This window comes from Galeopterus variegatus, unplaced genomic scaffold (assembly GCF_000696425.1).
Source record: "Galeopterus variegatus unplaced genomic scaffold, G_variegatus-3.0.2 Scaffold3363, whole genome shotgun sequence".
Taxonomy (NCBI): Eukaryota; Metazoa; Chordata; class Mammalia; order Dermoptera; family Cynocephalidae; genus Galeopterus; species Galeopterus variegatus.
In genome coordinates this window covers 134,142-150,836 of record NW_007729474.1, presented here as the reverse complement: position 1 = coordinate 150,836, position 16,695 = coordinate 134,142, and the positions used below count along the sequence as shown (strand labels likewise).

At 55.0% G+C, this 16,695-nt stretch overlaps 1 protein-coding gene across 2 annotated transcripts in view; it reads left to right on the top strand.

Moving 5' to 3' along the window:
- PDGFB (platelet-derived growth factor beta polypeptide) overlaps positions 1-16,469 on the top strand; it is an 18,551-nt gene extending 2,082 nt beyond the window's left edge. The window contains exons 2-7 of one of the 2 annotated variants that reach the window (XM_008584746.1): positions 6,278-6,374; positions 8,575-8,664; positions 9,931-10,136; positions 11,499-11,643; positions 14,313-14,463; positions 14,877-15,072. In XM_008584746.1, the coding sequence (XP_008582968.1) occupies positions 6,278-6,374; positions 8,575-8,664; positions 9,931-10,136; positions 11,499-11,643; positions 14,313-14,437 (663 nt within the window). In that variant the 3' untranslated portion in view covers positions 14,438-14,463; positions 14,877-15,072. Of the gene's footprint in view, positions 1-6,277; positions 6,375-8,574; positions 8,665-9,930; positions 10,137-11,143; positions 11,644-14,312; positions 14,464-14,876 lie in introns of those variants that run through there. The other variant, XM_008584747.1, reaches the window with a different exon arrangement.
- The last annotated feature ends 226 nt before the right edge of the window (positions 16,470-16,695 follow it).

Genomic DNA, 16,695 nt, shown 5'->3' with positions numbered 1-16,695 from the left:
CGCCCGCCGCCGCCACGCCCGTGCACACGCGGGACACACGCGCGCGCACCGCACACAAACGCACGCACAGTCCCTGCACACGCGGCCGGAGCACACGTGCGCGCACACCCACGCACGTACACAGGGACGCACGGCCCGCACGCTCGGTGCCAAGTGCCCGCCCCCGCGCAACAGGTGGGCCCACCCTGGGCGCTGGCTCCTCACCACCTCTGCTGCCACCCCATTTCCTTCCTGGGGTCCTGTTGGGGAACGGAAACCTCCCATTAGGTCCTGGCTCCACAGCACCCATCTTTTTTGCGTGTTCAGATCGGCTCGACTCCCCTCAAATCTTACCCCTCTGTGAGTGCTTTATTTCAACCACCCCCACGTGGCCAAAAATGGTGTTGATGTGACTCTGAGGGGCGCCTCGATGTCCAGAGAGTTTCTCCCTCCCAGGGAGCCCTTATTTGAATTTCCAAGACTGGAGGGACATGGCAGGGACATTGCGGCTGAGGCTGAGGGGCTCCCACCCCACCCCCCGCTATTTATTCTCTTTGCTGATCCCTGCGTGCTGTGGAGACAACCCATGACAGCCGCAGGAGGTTTTCTCAGGCCTCCTCTTAACATTTCAGCGTCACCCAGCACCTCCTCCTTTCCCACAACTCCATGTGTGTTGGGGCGGAGGCTGGGTCGTAGAAACTGCCATTTTCCTCACTTCAGTCACAGCATCCTTGACACGCATAGGGTGCTTTCTGTTTATGAAACACTTTCCTGCTAAGCCTAAGCCTCAGGCCAGCCGTGGGGGGACCTAAAGTGGAATGGACCTATCCACATGTGGGCTTGTCCACAAAAGAGCTCCTAATTGTCAGTGCAGGGAGACTAAGGAATGGCTTGCTGGTGGAGGTGGCCTTGGAGCTGGCCATGTCCCAGGGCATCCTTGGACTGAGCCTTAGGTGGAGGCCTCAGCAACTGGAAAGACGGAGGGGGGAGCTCCAAGGCAGCGCTAGGCTGAGGGTCTGCAGAGCTGGGACCCTGATGTCCCATCTCCATCGGCTGAGCTGCCTTCTGGGAGAGTGACTCCCCCTGTCATGTGATGCCTCCAGCCTCAGCACCCTTCCGTGAATGGCCGCACAGGCCTTCACAGCCCAGCTTCCTCCTGGTTTGCCAATGGCCTTAAGTTAAGGGGTGGGAGCGTGGCTGGAATCCCCTAGTCTTGGAGGAGTGCAAGGTCAGGGTCAAACAGAATTTGGAGGCTGTGGTGCAAGAGCCAGGAAGTGTGTGTGTGCAAGAGAGAGAGACTGATTTACCATGGGCCTTGGAAATTCCTCTCAGTCTTCTCTTCCCCCTACTGAGATGCTCCTTCTATGACAACTATTTTCATTTTCTGGTTTATTTAGTTGTTTATTACCTGCTTTTCCCACTGGAGTGTAAACTCCACGAGAGAGCTTTCATCTTGGTCATCACTGTCAGAACTGTGTCTGGGGCATGGTGGGCAATTAGGAAATGTTTGTGGGAAGGGCAGTGAATGGGGGTGGGGGAGGGAGGGACCAGTGCTGGCTCTTGCTTTATAAACATGAATCCTCGTCCCAGGGGCAGCCCCTTGTGGCTGCACCACCCCCTGGCAGGCATCACTCTTTCAAGGCCACCCATCTTCAAAGCCAAGCACATCTTTGTCTTCCCTGTCTTCAGATTGGGACTGCCAGGACTGGACAGGACAGAGGGGAAGAACCAGGAGGCAAATCAGACTGCAAAGTTTCTGTGTATCTTTAGCAGGACCTCAATTTCCACCACCTTAAAAAAAAAAGAGAGAAAAGATTAGATTAGCTCAGAGTTCCCAAAGAGTAGCAGAATTACCTGGCCTCTTGAGCGGGGTAGGGGGCGGTGATTGCAGTGGGCTGCCATGCTTGTAAATTGCTGGACTGGTCTCTAACTGCTTTAACATCTTCTCTGCTCCAGTGAGAGATGGGGAGGCCAGTGGGCCGGGCTGACACGAAGAAGGGGGAGGCTGAGCATCAGGGTCCCAAGAGCAATAAGGAAGGGAAATGTGAGTGGGAAAAGCGGTTGGAAATGGCTTCTGTGGTCTGCCCAGAGAGAGCTTCTTCAAAGGGATCAGCTTTGGCATGTGATCTAAATAAGGCCTGAGACTCTCAGGCAGGGGGTGCGCTTGGAGGCCTCATCAGCTTCTCCTGCCAGCCACTGACAACGCCCCTGGTTGTTTGGGCCCAGAGCCTGTGTCTCCCTCTGCAGGAATGGCAGGCAGGGTGGGGAGTGTGTATCTATCTGTGTGTGCGTGTGCGCGTGCGTGTGTGTGTGTGTGTGTGTGTGTGTGTGTGTGTATTGGGGCCCAGAAGGAGGGTGGGGTTCAAGCCCCTTTGATCTGCCAGCCTAGTTGGGAGCAGATCATTCACCTGGCCTCACGTTCGCTCGTGCCTTTCCTACCTCCTGCAGCTGGCGTGGGGGGTGGGGTGGGGAGGAGGCTGTTTGCCTTGGCTCCCGTGGCTGGCTTTGCTCCAGCTGCCTCCTCGCCACGCCCTCACCCTGCCAGAAATCCCAGGCCTGAGATCTGGGGTAGCTTCATCAGGGTGCCAGGCCTCCTTTCCCTCCTCCCTAGGAGCTGCCCACCTAGAGGCCTCCAGAACCTGTGCCCCAGAAAACTAGGCTCCGGGTGCCCACCCACCCACACTGAGAGGAGCCTGTGACTCCAAACAGGTGCCGGTGCATGTCTCCCCAAGGACATTGCAGCCAGGGCTGACCACAGGCTGAATGTGCACACCCATCACCCGCTCCCAGTCCCGGATGGGACCCGCCAGCCCACACAGCCCTAGGCAATGCCAGTGTGAGACTAGGGTGCTATTTCCTGTGGCTCAGCACAGGGGATAAAGCAGTCACACATGTTGCCATGGGCAGGCAGCTCTCCGTCCACCTATTGTCATCCTCTAAAATGTCCTGTGCTCTTGGTCCCAGGCATGTGTGCCAGCCGCTTGCTGCTGTCCTCAAGGCGAAAGAATTAATGATGATGACAGTGACAACTCATTAGGTACCCATTATCTGCTGGCTGCTCTGCTATGTGCAATTATGCCTCCCAATAACCCCAGGTGAGGTATGATTAGCCCCATTTAAAAGACGAAGCCAAGGTTTTAGATTGTTAAAATGCTCCAAGAATCCAGGTTTCCTTGGCATCTGAAGCCCTTGCTCTTGACTCTGCTACCTCTGCGCTATTGATGTTTGGGGCCAGTAATGCTCTGTTGCGGAGGTCGTTTTGTGCATTGTAGGATGTTAAGAGCAGCCCTGGCCTCCACTGGCTACATGCCAGTAGCAGTCCCCTAGTTGTGACCACCAAAAATGTCTTCAGACATAGCCAGTGTCTCCTGGGGACCCCCAGTTGGGAACTGCTGCTTGATGACATGCTGCAGGGGTAAAGAGCCAACATGAACTTCATATGATGCCAAGGGCAGTGGCCTCCAAACAGAGGAGAGGGAGGCCGAGGACCTTCCTGGTGAGCTGGAAGAGGGTGGGCATCCTGGAGCCTGGGAAGGACCTAGCTCTGCCACTTACTAGTCATCTAGATCTGGAGCTGCTTACTTAATTTTTCTAAGCCTCAGTTTCAGATAAAAATCATGCCAGCCTCTTAGGATTGGTAGTTTGTACAGCATTTTGCTTAGTGCCTGGCTCATAGTCAGCACTTCATGAATGTTAGGTGTGGTATTATTATCAAATCCAGGGGGCTTATAGTGAGTTCTGGGCATCTAGTGGCTAAATTACCAGAAGCACGTGTAGGAATGGCCTCCCTGCTTGGAATAAAGTAGACTCTTAAGGAGGTAATTTGATTGCAGGTTGGTGAGGAATATCGCAAGTGGTCTCCTGGTGGAGGAGGTGGGAGAGTCATAGAGGAGAGTACCCCAGGGAGAAAGGGAGAGTCCCTCGTGCATTTTATCAGTACTGCTGGAGCACCTACTGTGTGCTTCTCCCACCTCCCCAGTCTCTATCCTGGGCTCTTCCTCACTCAGCCTTGGAGGTTCTGAGTTTGTTTTCTGTAAGACATCATTTCCTTTGCTTTGTGGGCCTGGGTCCCAGGCATCCTGCTAGGCCTGTTCTGGGGTCTGCCTACTCTGCCACGACTGGCAGCTGCAGCTCGCTTTCCCGTGGGCAAGGAGATCTTGGCACAAGCACTAAGTGCCACTTGGTACTAGGCCTTTGGGCCGCTCCCCGGGGGGTTAATTGAATTACCTTCACAATACTTCTTATCCCTTTCTGCGGGTGAGCAGGGAGGCCTGGCTGTGCAGCCTGCTTCGGCTTTCCTCTGCTCCTTCTGACACTCTGAAGCAGACTTAGAATTGAATCGAATGTTCGGCTCCCTCACAGATTCACAGATGAGAGGTAGGACCAGAGAGGGGCAGTGACCAGCCTGAGGTCACACAGCGGTTCATAGCAGTATGAGATGTGGAATCCAGCTCTCTGGACCACCTGTTCTGGGTGTGACATAACTCTCAGGGGAAGCTGCCTTCCCTGGTCTTCGCTGGAAACCAGCCACCAGCCTCTGTTCGGTGGGTTGGGCACTCTGTCAACATCTGGAGAACACCAAAGTCATCGTCTCTCTCTTGGGGCTGGAGAAATGAACTTGCTTGAAGGTGGGAGCAGGCAGAGCCCGGTGGAGATGGGGGAGGAAAATGGGATCAGCTGATCTGATATTCCTCCTCTGTCTGGAACTTGAAGCTCCCAGCCATGCGGCCATGCGCACTGAAGGAAAGGCCCCAGTTCTCAGCTAAGCCCCTCAACCTTTCCTCCATGGACCCTCTCAACAGCCCTAAGACACTGGGCCAGGTCATAAGCTCCATGTTCAAACAAAGAAACTGAGACTCAGGGGTTTCAAGGAATTGGCTTTAAAAATGGTGACTTCTACCCTCTCACCCTGGATTTCCTAGCACCTAGGTGGACCTGGGTGGCCAGAGCTGGACATGGCCAAATTCCTGGAGGAGGTGTTCCCAGATGCCATGACAAATGTTGGAGAAACAGAGATTTGGGGGAGAGCCCCCCCAGGGCTGGCCACGGGGCTGAGATGACCATCCCTCCCCATGTCAGGCAGTAAGTGTTCCCTCCGCAAAGGTAGCCTGTGCTAAGCCTCTCAGAACTCCAGTCCCTGGAGTGTTTAGTGAACCAAGTAGTCAAGGGCTTCGTTCCTTCTTAATCCAGGGAAACTGAGTCACAGCATGGTTTAACCCAGGGTCCCACAGTAGTAAGCCAAGCCTGCTGACACCCTCTCCAGGGCTCTTTCCCCAGACTGTGCAGTCCTGTGTGCTTGTGCCGGTACAAGTGTGCATTTGCATGTGTGTGAGTCTGGCCAGAGCCTTCGGATGTGTGGTGGTATCATATGCATTTTGTTCGCCCCTCCATGGCTGGTGGTCTGGATTTTGCCCCTCAGTGCCTCATCAGCCCCTCTGGACTCCTGGCACTGTGGGGGATGTGGCAGCGACTTTCCTATCAGGCCACTCTCATGTCACTGTGGGACCTGTGGTTTCCCTGGAGGAAGCCCGGCTCCGAGTGAGGCCTGTTAAAGCGCTTATTAAGTTTCAAGTGTGTTTGGTAATAGGCCAGAGGGGCTCTAAAAATAGGGTTTGGTTGAACATGGGACATGGGTAAGCTTTCAGGTTTCCCGGCTGTATCTGAGGATTCCCTTCTCTCTTCTTTGGTATGAGAGATTAAATGGATACCGCTAGAACGTGTGGCCTCCTGAGACCATACAACTCTTCAAGCATTTATTAAGCAGCTCTTGTACCCAAGAGGCTAGGAGTAAGGCTCTGCTGTCACAAAGACTTGGGTTTATGTGGAGCTTCTGATCTTGGGCAAAGAATGTCCCCTATTTGAGCCTGTTTTTCTTATCTGTAAAGTGGGGGTGATTAGATTGCCCGTGATAAATGCTGGCTGTCATTAGTTGTCAGCTGTGGAGGGAGAAGCAGAGAGAAATCAGATGTTTGGAGCCTTCCTGGAACCTGTATTATGATGGAGGAGACAGACGTAGACAAGCAAGTCTAACTTGAAGCAAGCGGGGATTTCTGTTTGGGGGTTGCATGTGTAGCCTCTGAGCTGGATCTTTGAGGCTTTGGCAGGATCAGGCCCCAGGCCTTTTTGCTCCTGGTTGCCAGGCCTGGACTCTGCCTGCCCTCAGCCTGGCTGTCCATTTGCCTGCGACCGAGGGGCTCTGTGGGAACTTTCCACTGGAGAAAGTGTGCAGTGGGGTAGAGAGTCACAGCCGGAAAACCCTCACGCCCAGCTTACGCTGCTTGTGGTGTCTGCCTGGCAGGGGGACCCCATTCCCGAGGAGCTCTATGAGATGCTGAGTGACCACTCGATCCGCTCCTTCGATGACCTCCAGCGCCTGCTGCATGGAGACTCCATAGGTAAAATGAATCCCCGCCTGGTGATCTGTCCTCCTTTGAGCACTTGGGGGGAGCTGGGAGGGGCAGGGCCGGAGGCCTCCCCCTTCCTTGTCATCTAGAGAACTGGAGGCCCGTGGCAACCCAGAGAGGACTGGGTCACACCCATCCAGGGCAGGGTGAGTAGGCAGACGGGTTGGTACCTGGGACATGGGGTGTGGCAGGAGAAGCACCCACGTGTGGCTCTGGCCTGGCACAGAGGGTGGGGTGCCAGGAGGAGGGCAGGCAGGGGGAAGGTGCCCAGGGCAGCTGCCGAGTCGAGGCGGTATCCAGGTGTGGGCCCAGCCAGGGAGGGTGGTGCCACAGGAGCCATCTCCCTGCCCCTCTGGCCAAGTGCCCAGCCTACGAGGTCTCCCAGGGACACCTGGCCCAGCCCAGCAGGCAGTCCTGCCCGTGCCCGGGAGCGGGCTCAGCAAGTGGGCACGTGCTCAGTGGCACACACGTGGCGCAGCCGGTGGGCTGGGCTGGGAATGTATTTATAAATGCTGTCTTCAGAGCGAATTCCATTCTATTCTAACCTCTGGCCTGTTCCCTGGAGCCCTGGTCAGCACCCCCCTGCACCCCCAGCTCCCCTTCCCTCTGGGGTTCTGTCTCTTTGTCACTTTGTAATCCTTGCCCAGACGCTATCTACGGGGGAACAGCATTTCCTGCCTTTGTTTCCTCTCCCCGTTGGGCCCCTGGCTCCCTCTCAAAAGCATTCCCGGGCCCTTTCAATCCCTCCTGTGCTGGGGGGCCATGAGGCAGGCAGGAGGGGCCCTGGCTGGGCCCACCTATTGTTCACCAGGGCCCCCACCCGTCTCCCACAACCCCCACCCCGTGCCCGACAGGCCAGCCCTGGCCACACAATGGGGCAACTTCCAAATTTAGCCTTTCTGCTGTTTCTTTCCAAGTCCCTTCGCCCCCACCCTCAGACAGCCCCTCCACATCCCTGGTGGGGGTCGGGATCTTGGAGATGAGGTTGTCAATAGCAGGCCTGTTTTGAGGCAACCATGTGGCTATTTTTTCCTAATCGACTTATCCTTTCCACAAAGCACATCTTTTCCCCATCTCCTCCCCAGCAGGGACATTCCAGAGATGGCAGGGAGAAAGGAAGGGAGCGAGAGGGACAGACAGACACAATGACGTGGGAGCTGTTAGGCTGGACGGAAACGGGCCAGTCACTGGGCTCCCCACAGGACAGTGTCCTCCAAACAGGATCCCCTGGGACCCTGCATGGATGGGCTGCAGCCAGCTGAGCCTCTGTCTTTGACAGGGCGAGTGCATTGGGGAAAGGGCCTGAGCTACCAGGTGTGAGTGGAGGTGGCAGGGGCTTGTCCCCAACACCCCTTAGTCATCCGCGGGCTCTTCACTTCTGAGAGTCCTTCCCCAAACCCTCACTTCCCAGCAGCCGGCTTCTGGCCACCATCCCTAGGGAGAGTGATGTCTCCAAGGAGTGCTGGTGGCAGAGATGAGAGCTGCTCAGGCTCTGTGACCATAGGAACAAATGGACAACTTGGGGCAGACGTGGGGCAGAAGGTTAGAGAAGGGGAGAGAGAGAAACACACGCAGGGTGAGAGACAGGAGCTAGTGAGACACCAAGAACCAGAGGGGCACGTGGCCAGGGCTCCCCCGACCCCAGGCAGGCCTCAGCCCCCACCCCCATCCATCTCTGTCCCTCCCTCTCTCCCGCCTGACGACAGTGCCATTGTCCAGGGCTGCAGAGGGCTGGGTTCAGGGCATGGGTCCCCCGGGGGATTCTGGGAATTTCTCCATTCAGCACTTCCTATGGGAACGCTGGGTGGAGGGCACTGGAAAGTGGCCTTCAGTGCTCTGGGTCCTTGCCCCACCCTGGAGGCTGAGGAGAGTTCGCTTACAGTAGCAAAGGGGAAGGGTTATTTTTAACTTCATTGACATGGGTTCTGGCCAAAAATGTGGCTAAAGAGCCTGGAGAGGGGCCGGAGGCCCCCTGGGGATATAGTCAGGACCCACTCTTCCCTGAGTGCTGTGGCTGCCCTGGAGTTTGCCTGGAGGGCCCCTTCCCAGAGCCAGGACCCTTAGGTTTACACGGGGGACTATTTACTAGAGGGGGGTAGCCTTCCTGCCTACACAGATGCCCCATCGGAGCCCCCACCCATGGCTGGGCAGCCAACGGTTGTCAGCAGTGTGTCTGTGCCTTCTCTTGCAGATGAGGATGGTCCTGAGATGGACCTGAATATGACCCGGTCCCTTTCTGGAGGCGAGCCAGAGAGCTTATCTCGCGGGAGAAGGAGCCTGGGTGAGACTGAGGATCGGCACAGTGGCCTCAAGGGATGGGAGCCAAGGAAGGAGAGCTGGGGCGTGCCGCCAGCCCGAGGGCTCCGAGATTCATCTTAAAGCTCCCTCTCCCCCCATACTTAGGACTGAGTTGAACTAAGAGAGTGTAACCATCCTTAAATCCTCTATATTGAGGAGTTGAGTCATCACCCTCTTACCCCCCACACTGTCTGCTTTCTAAATAGAGTGCTTTTAAACTTGTACGTTCCTTACTTCAGCCCTGGTTGTAGATATTATTAACTCTGTCTCACATCATTGGAAATTGGGGCCCAGAAAGCGTAAAGAAGTAGGCAAGGTCACACAGCAAGGAAGTGGTAGGGCTGGGACCCTAACCAACTCTTCTCACTTGAACCCTGTGCTGTCCCTGGTGGGCCACATGTTTCACTGTGGCTAAGGGCTGCAGCCTGCAAGGTAGGCGTGGAGCAAAGCCTGGGACTGCCTCCTACTTCTTTGGAGGCTGTCGATCACTGGGTCCCAGAGAAGCCCACCCAAACTGCTCCTCCTCTTTGCCTATCTTTAGTCTCCGAAACACTGTAGACAGTGGCTAGGGGAACCTGAAGATAAGAGCTGGGTACCTGAGTTCCACCCCTTGATCTGTGAATTTCAGTGGGTTAATTTAGCCTCAGAGCCTCAGTTTCTCAGTCTGTGAATAATGACAGCAGCCCCAGCATTGACCGAGCACTCACTGTAGACCAGGCTTCCCTTGCATTACTCCTTAGATCCGCAGGGGAGGGTTAGGCACTGTTATTATCCCATTTCATAGTTGAGGAAACTGGGGCTTTGAAAAAAGCAACGGGCAAGAATAGATCACAGTGTAAGACAGCAATGTAAGGGTGGTTACAAGATAATACACACACATAAGGGCCACATAAGCGTGAAATGGAATAAAATGGATACTTGCCAGTGGAAGGAAATGGCATTGACTCAACATTTACCAGGTTCCACACTGTCTGAATTATCCAACTTGATCCTTACAATGGTTCTTGGTTGTAGATCTCATCGTACTCAGTGGGGAAACTGACACTTAGAGAAGCTCAGCCATCTGTCCAAATCCCACGGCTGATAATAGCTGGGACTTGAAACCTCCACCCTAGGGTTGAAAGAAGTGGCAATGGGGGGTTGTTTCTGAGAATGAGTAGTCAGTCCCAGGGCACCCTGCCGAGCTACCTGCCAGGTGAGGGGCTCTGGGAAGGCCCACCTTCCTGACGGAGGTTCCCTCTCCCTCCAGGTTCCCCAACAGTTGCTGAGCCAGCCATGATTGCTGAATGCAAGACACGCACTGAAGTGTTCCAGATCTCCCGGGGCCTCGTAGACCGCAGCAACGCCAACTTCCTGGTGTGGCCGCCCTGCGTGGAGGTGCAGCGCTGCTCCGGCTGCTGCAACAACCGCAATGTGCAGTGTCGCCCCACCCAGGTCCAGCTGCGGCACGTACAGGTGCGCAGGCCTGCAGCCACCCCAGGCTGGCCCGGTGGCAAGGAGGGGTCACCCTTCTGCCTGCTAACTCCCTGACTGGGTTTCCTTGCGGAGGTGGAAAGGCATGTTTCTGGGCTCTGTCCAGAGAGGGCCACTCTTGGAAGCTCTCTCTGTACAGGTGTGCTGAGGCCAGCCATGAGTCCTCTAAAGTGGCTTAGTCCCTGTAACCAAGAGCCACAGACAGATCCCCAGGCAGGGCTAGGTGTGCAATGTTAAGTAATGGATGCTGCCTCCTCCTTTACAGGGATAAATTCCCAAAACGAACATTGATTTGACACTGAGAATGTTCTGGGCAGCTGCTCAAGTTCCCCCCAAACTCTCTCCTATTCAGGGCTCTCAGAGAGCCCTTCATTCCACAGAGAGAGAGGCTCAGGTAGGTAGGTGCCCCTGCATTTCTGACACCTGCTCATGTCCCTTTGACAAGCTTTGTCTTTAACAAGGTGGTTGCAGAGACTTTCCAGATGACAGCCCTGAGGCAGTCCCTAGCAGACAGTCAAATGCTGAGCCTGCTTCTTTTCCAGAGGGACTGGGTATACATAACTCAACTCAAGGCAAATTTTAGAGTAGAGGCTGTCCCGGGGAGCTCCCTGGTCTCATGCTGGGCAGGGCCAGGCCGGAGAAGCCTCAGCTATCTTCTGTGCCAAGGTTTCTGCCACCCTCGCCCACGCACCAACTCAGGATGGGCAGTGGGCACACACCTCCTGGGGCTCCCCGGCCCTGCTGAATATTTTGCCCACTCTGTTGCTTTCTCTTCCCCTGCGGTGAGCCCGTGGCCTTTCCACCTGCCCATCTTCCATCCCTGGCCTGGGCCCCGTGCCTGAGATGACCAATGTCACTCTCCACACCACTGTCCACTGTCGTGGTATCTCCTGTCCCCAATACTTCCAGCTCTATGGATGGACACCTGACAGATAACCTCCCCCTTCCTGCCTCCCTCCTAGATAAAACCTCCCCCCACTTCCTTGCAGACAACCATCTCCCGCCTCTGCTGCAGCCCCTGACCTTGGCTGGCGCTCCAGGAATGAGGACACCACAGGCCCCACGCTCAACCGGAAATGCCTTTCTCCCTCTCTGGGGGCACATAGGGGGGCAAAGCCGGAGGCCAGGTCGAGAGGGCTTGTTTTGATGGAAAAGCTACAAGAAGGGCAGAGGGCAAGGTCCTGCTATTGTTTGGGCCAAAGCATTTACCCTGCAGGCTGCTCTCTGGGCTTTCGAGGAAAGATCAACACAGGGGACACGGGGTGGGAAGAGCAGGCAGTTCGGGTCCTCTTGCTCCTGCCTGTGTGGCCTCGTAAGAGGCACTCTGGTGGTTTTCACCTCCAGGTGAGAAAGATCGAGATCGTGCGGAAGAAGCCAGTCTTTAAGAAGGCCACGGTGACACTGGAGGACCACCTGGCATGCAGGTGTGAGACAGTGGTGGCTGCTCGGCCTGTGACCCGAAGCCCTGGGGGTTCCCAGGAGCAGCGAGGTAACCACACTTCCAGGGTCTTCCCCTGAGCAGCTCAGCCCACGACTCCCTTCCCCTGTGGCAGCTGGGGGCAGGGACAGGTCTTAAAAATGGAAATTGGGTCCTGTGTTCCCCTGGTTAAATTCATCTGAGGCTTTCCATTTCACTGAGAACAATCCAGATTCTTCCCTGGCCTGGGAGGCCCTACCTGAGGATGCAGCCCCTGGCTGGACCTCTGGCCTTGGGGCCAACTAACACGCTTCACTTAAGCCACCTCAGCCTGTCTGGCCTCCTTGAATGGCTGAATAAGTTTCTGCTTCAGGGCCTTTGCACACGCTATTCCCTATCGAATCACACTTCTCCCAGCTCTTCACAAGCCTAGCTCCTTCTCTTCATTTGGGTCTCAGCTCAGAAGTCGCCTCCTCCTGGAGGTCTTCCCTGGCTGTCCTGTCTGGAGCAGCCCTATTTGCGGTCTTGCAACCGCAGCCCCTACTTTGTTGAATGAGTGCATGGAGTGGTTGGAGGAACCGGGGCCTGGACAAGAGGAGACTCAACGCACATTCTCTTCAGATATTTGACAACTTGTCCTGGGGATGAGAAATCAAACTAATTTCTTGTGGCCTTGAGTGGGGAACTAGGACCAGTGGGGAGAAAACACTGGAGAGAGATTTTTGCTCTGTATACAGAAAACGTGGTGATCACTTGGGTCCAAGATGGAATTGTCGCCTTGTGAGGTAGTGACCTCCTGTCACTGGAGGTGTGCAAGCAGAGACTGGGGAGCTGTGTAGCTGGGATGTGACAGATGGGGTTCAAGCATCAATCAGATGCATGAGTGGATTTGGAGTCCACTTCTGTCCTTGGACTTCATGAATTCACAGTCTCAGGGGCATGGATGGTTAAACTTCAGTTTAAAGACCCAAAGAATGGTGTGGCTGCCTCCCCGCTCATTTACAGAGGAGATGCCTGAGGCCCAGAGTCACTGAGGTTTTGCCCACCGTCACACAACCAGTCCCAAACATGGGTGTGACTGGAATCCAGTGTCCTGAGGTTCTGGTTTTGGCTCTTCCCTCACCCTGATGGCTCTTTCCAGCTCTCACCTGCCTTCTCATTTTGTAAAAAGATGTTCAAATTTTAGCACTAGAATAGACCGGAAAGATGACCTTAGAGTTAGACCTTCAGTGTTGTTAACAGGACTGCCGGACCACAGAGAAGTGAAGGGACTTAGCAAGGATTGCACAGCAGCAAAGCCCACCAAAAACCCAGGTCTTACAACCTCTAGTTCTGGGTTCTTTTGGCTCTATCTTGCTGCCTTTTCTCCCTCGAACATTTGCGATAAGGATCAAATCATTAATATGATTAGATGAGCATTAAAAAGAAATCGTGTAAGTGACAGTTTTGATTTTCAGTAACTGTCTACTAGGGACGGGACAACCTTTTCATCCTCATTTCTTGTTAACAAGTGCCCTGAAGGTGGGGCCGTTTGTCGGCCTCTTTGTCTTGTTCTCAGAGCTGAGCCAAGTCACTAGATGCCCTGGGAAGGCTGATCATTTGACAGCTGACATGTTGTAAATTATTTATAGACTTAACGCGGAGAATGTTTTCTCTTTTAAGGAAAAATATATTCTTTATGCTGAGAATGGGGTTATTTTATATATTTGTTTCATGTGATTTTATAAACCAGTTTCTTCGGAGGCATGTTAAACCCATAACATGTAGGGTAACATAAAGTCCTGCAGTTTTTATTTTTTAAAAAGATGACCGGTAAGGGGATCCTAACCCTTGACTTGGTGTTGTCAGCACCACGCTCTCCCAAGTGAGCAAACCGGCCATCCCTATATGGGGTCCGTGGCCTTGGTGTTATCAGCACCGCACTCTCCCAAGGGAGCCACGGGCCGGCCCTAAGTCCTGTCATTTTAGTTTCAGCATTTCGGCTGAGTGTGACAGGGGCTTGCTGACTCCTCCTCCTCTGAGCCTCGTGGTTTAAACAACCATTTTACGCTCAGGTCTGCAGGTTGACTGGGCTTGGCTGGGCAGGTCTATCAGTCTGTCTTGCCGTTGCAGTCATCTGGAGGCCCGACTGGGACAGGTGGGCCTCTTTTCACCTCCTTGTAGTCCAGGGCCTCTGGCTCAGTCCCCACTTGGCCTCCTCATGTGGCCTCTCCAGCAGGGTAGCCAGATTTCTTATGTGGTGGCACGGGGTTCCCCAAGGCGTGAAGGTGATTGCTGCCAGGCCTTCTTAAGGCTCGTGCCTGGAACTGGCACGGCACCCCTTCTGCCTCTTTTTATTGGTTAAACAGATTCAAGGGGCAGGGAAGGAAACAGCTGTCAGCGGGCAATGACAAAGAGTTTGAAGCCGTATTTGACCTGCTCCCTCTGTGTCAGGTTCTGTGCAGAGAGCTTTGCCAGCATGCTTCGTTTATTCCTCACCAGTCCTGTGAGGTGGGTAGTCTTATCACCTCCATTTCACAGATGGAGAAACCGAGGTGCGGAGAGGTTTAGCAATTGTCCCCGAGGCATCAGCTGGTGAACAGTGGATGAGGCCCAGGAGGCCTGTCCCCAGAGCCCCATCCCCCACCTCCCTGACTCAGTCCAGAGGATCTGGGAAGGTCTGTGGCAGGCCTTGGTCAGGAGAGACAGACCCTCCACGTGCTCATACTCATGCTGACGAGACCTTTTTTTTTCTCGAGCAGCCAAGACGCCCCAAATGCGGATGGCCACTCGGACCGTGGTAGTCCGCCGGCCCCCCAAGGGGAAGCACCGGAAATTCAAGCACACACATGACAAGAAGGCACTGAAGGAGACCCTCGGAGCCTAGGGGCATCGGCAGGAGAGTGTGGGCAGGTGAGGGCCAAGCAGGAAACCGAGGCTCAGAACCCTGTGTTTCCTTCTCCCTGGCCTGTGGCTAGGGCTGTGGATGGGGCTGGGGGAGAGGCATTTCCCATACAAAATCCATCCTCTAGGCCTTCATCCCCTCTGCCCAATTCACAGCTGCGTTCTTCCATAGGGCAGATGGGGTGGAGGGCTTTGAGAAGACCCCAGGCTAGCTGTGTCCCAGTGTGGCCTAAGGGAACGGGAGGTCCAAACCTCAAGTCTTCCCAGCCCACCTCAACTCCCCTAGCCCTGAACACTGCTGGAAATCAGGGCTGGTCGACCCCCCCGCTGCCCTGCTCCCTGCCCCTATGGGGGCCTATGAGCGTGGGCTGGACCCCCTAGGCTGTTTCTGACCCCTCGTGTGTCCCTCTGCTTGCCTACAGGGTTATTTAATATGGTATTTGCTGTATTGCCCCCATGGGGTCCTTGGAGTGATAATATTGTTCCCTTCGTCCGTCTGTCTCGATGCCTGATTCGGACGGCCAATGGTGCTCCCCCCACCCCTCCACGCGACCGTCCATCCTTCCATCAGCGGGTCTCCCGCAGCGGCCTCCGGCGTCTGGTCCAGCAGCTCAAGAAGTAAAAGAAGGACTGAGCTCCATCTTCCTCCCTTGACCTGAAGAATATGGGATTAATGCAAGAGAGACTGATGGGGTCGCTGTTTCGGGGAAGGGGCTCCCTTCCCCCTCGCCTGGTTCGGGCCATACCCGGGCTCTGTGGACTGGCCTGAGGAGCCCTGCACATGCCCCTGAGGACCTCTCAGCATGGCCTGCCTGTCCCTGGGCCCCTTGCCAGCTCTGAGGGGAACACCTCCAGGCAGGTCGGGGTACCTCCTACTCCTATGGCTAAGGCCATGTGGGGGAGCACAGACTGGAGAAAACCCCCTCGTGTGGTGCCCAGACCTACCAGTCGCCTCCTCACCTGGTCGCCTCTGCTCACGGTGGCTTCTTTTCATTTTACATGTATGAAGTCCTTGAAGATGTGGACTCCTCTGGGCAGGTATGGCCAGAGCGCCAGGTGGCCAGTTGCCCTCAGGCGGGTTAGGGATGCAGTTTGCTCTTGAGGTGGACATCGATGGCAACCTGGGCATCCTCTGCCTTCCCCCCTCCCCCCCACCTTGGTCCTCTTCTTTCCCTATTTCATTTCATTTCTCTACCTCCACGCTGCATTGTCCTCTTGTCCTGGTCCTTCAATCTGCTTCACCAAGGGAGTCTTGGGCCCCTTACTGAGGCCTCCAAATGACCCCAGTCACTCCTCCCTGGGGCAGAAGACCAGGGGCCAGGGCAGCAGGGGACCTGCCCATCATATTCCAACCCAGCCAAAACTGCCACGTAAGGTTGCGCAGGATGTGTACTGCACAAGGGCACTGCACGTGGGAAGCACAATTCACACCATAGATATGGTGGATTTGTATATTTTTATGACAGTTTCTGGCAGATGTACATGAAGTGTCTGAGGAAAGGGATTCTTTTCCTAATTCACACAAAGGCTCCGTGTGGACTGGCTGTGTCCCTGACTGGAGTGGTCAGACAGGAGTGAGCCCTGGGTGGAGGGTGGGGAGACAACACTGTTGTCCATCTGGCCTCCATTTCCCAGAGTCCTTAGCTGCGGCAATCACCCTTGAGGCAGGTATGAGAAACCCAGGAGGGGGTCTCCACGGGAGGGGCAGCTCCTCCCATCCCACCCCCTCCCTGCTTGCACACTCCCCCATCTTAGATCCTTTCGAGTCCCATCTCTGATGGCTCCTCCCAGGAAACCAGCTCATGGGCTGAGAGGGGGGGAGAAGAGGGGGAGACCCCAGGACCCCCTAGGGGTGGGGTCTGAGCTCCCACGTCCCTTCCCACCTTCCGTTGCACTTCCCTACCCCCTTCCAAAACCTGCTTCCTTCAGTTTGTAAAGTCGGTGATTATATTTTTGGGGGCTTTCCTTTTATTTTTTAAATGTAAAATTTATTTATATTCCGTATTTAAAGTTGTAAAAAAAAATAACCACAAAACAAAACCAAATGAATCTGCTGGAGGTCTGTCTGTTGGCATCGTGCGTGACAATTAACCTTTCTGCGTTGGCAGGATGTGCCGACAGCTTGCTGCGTATTCCTCTCACTGGGAGGCTCAGGCGCGATCGCACACACTTGTGCACACACACGCTCACACACTCACACATACATGCACATACACACGGGCCCACAGCTTGGAAGGAGCC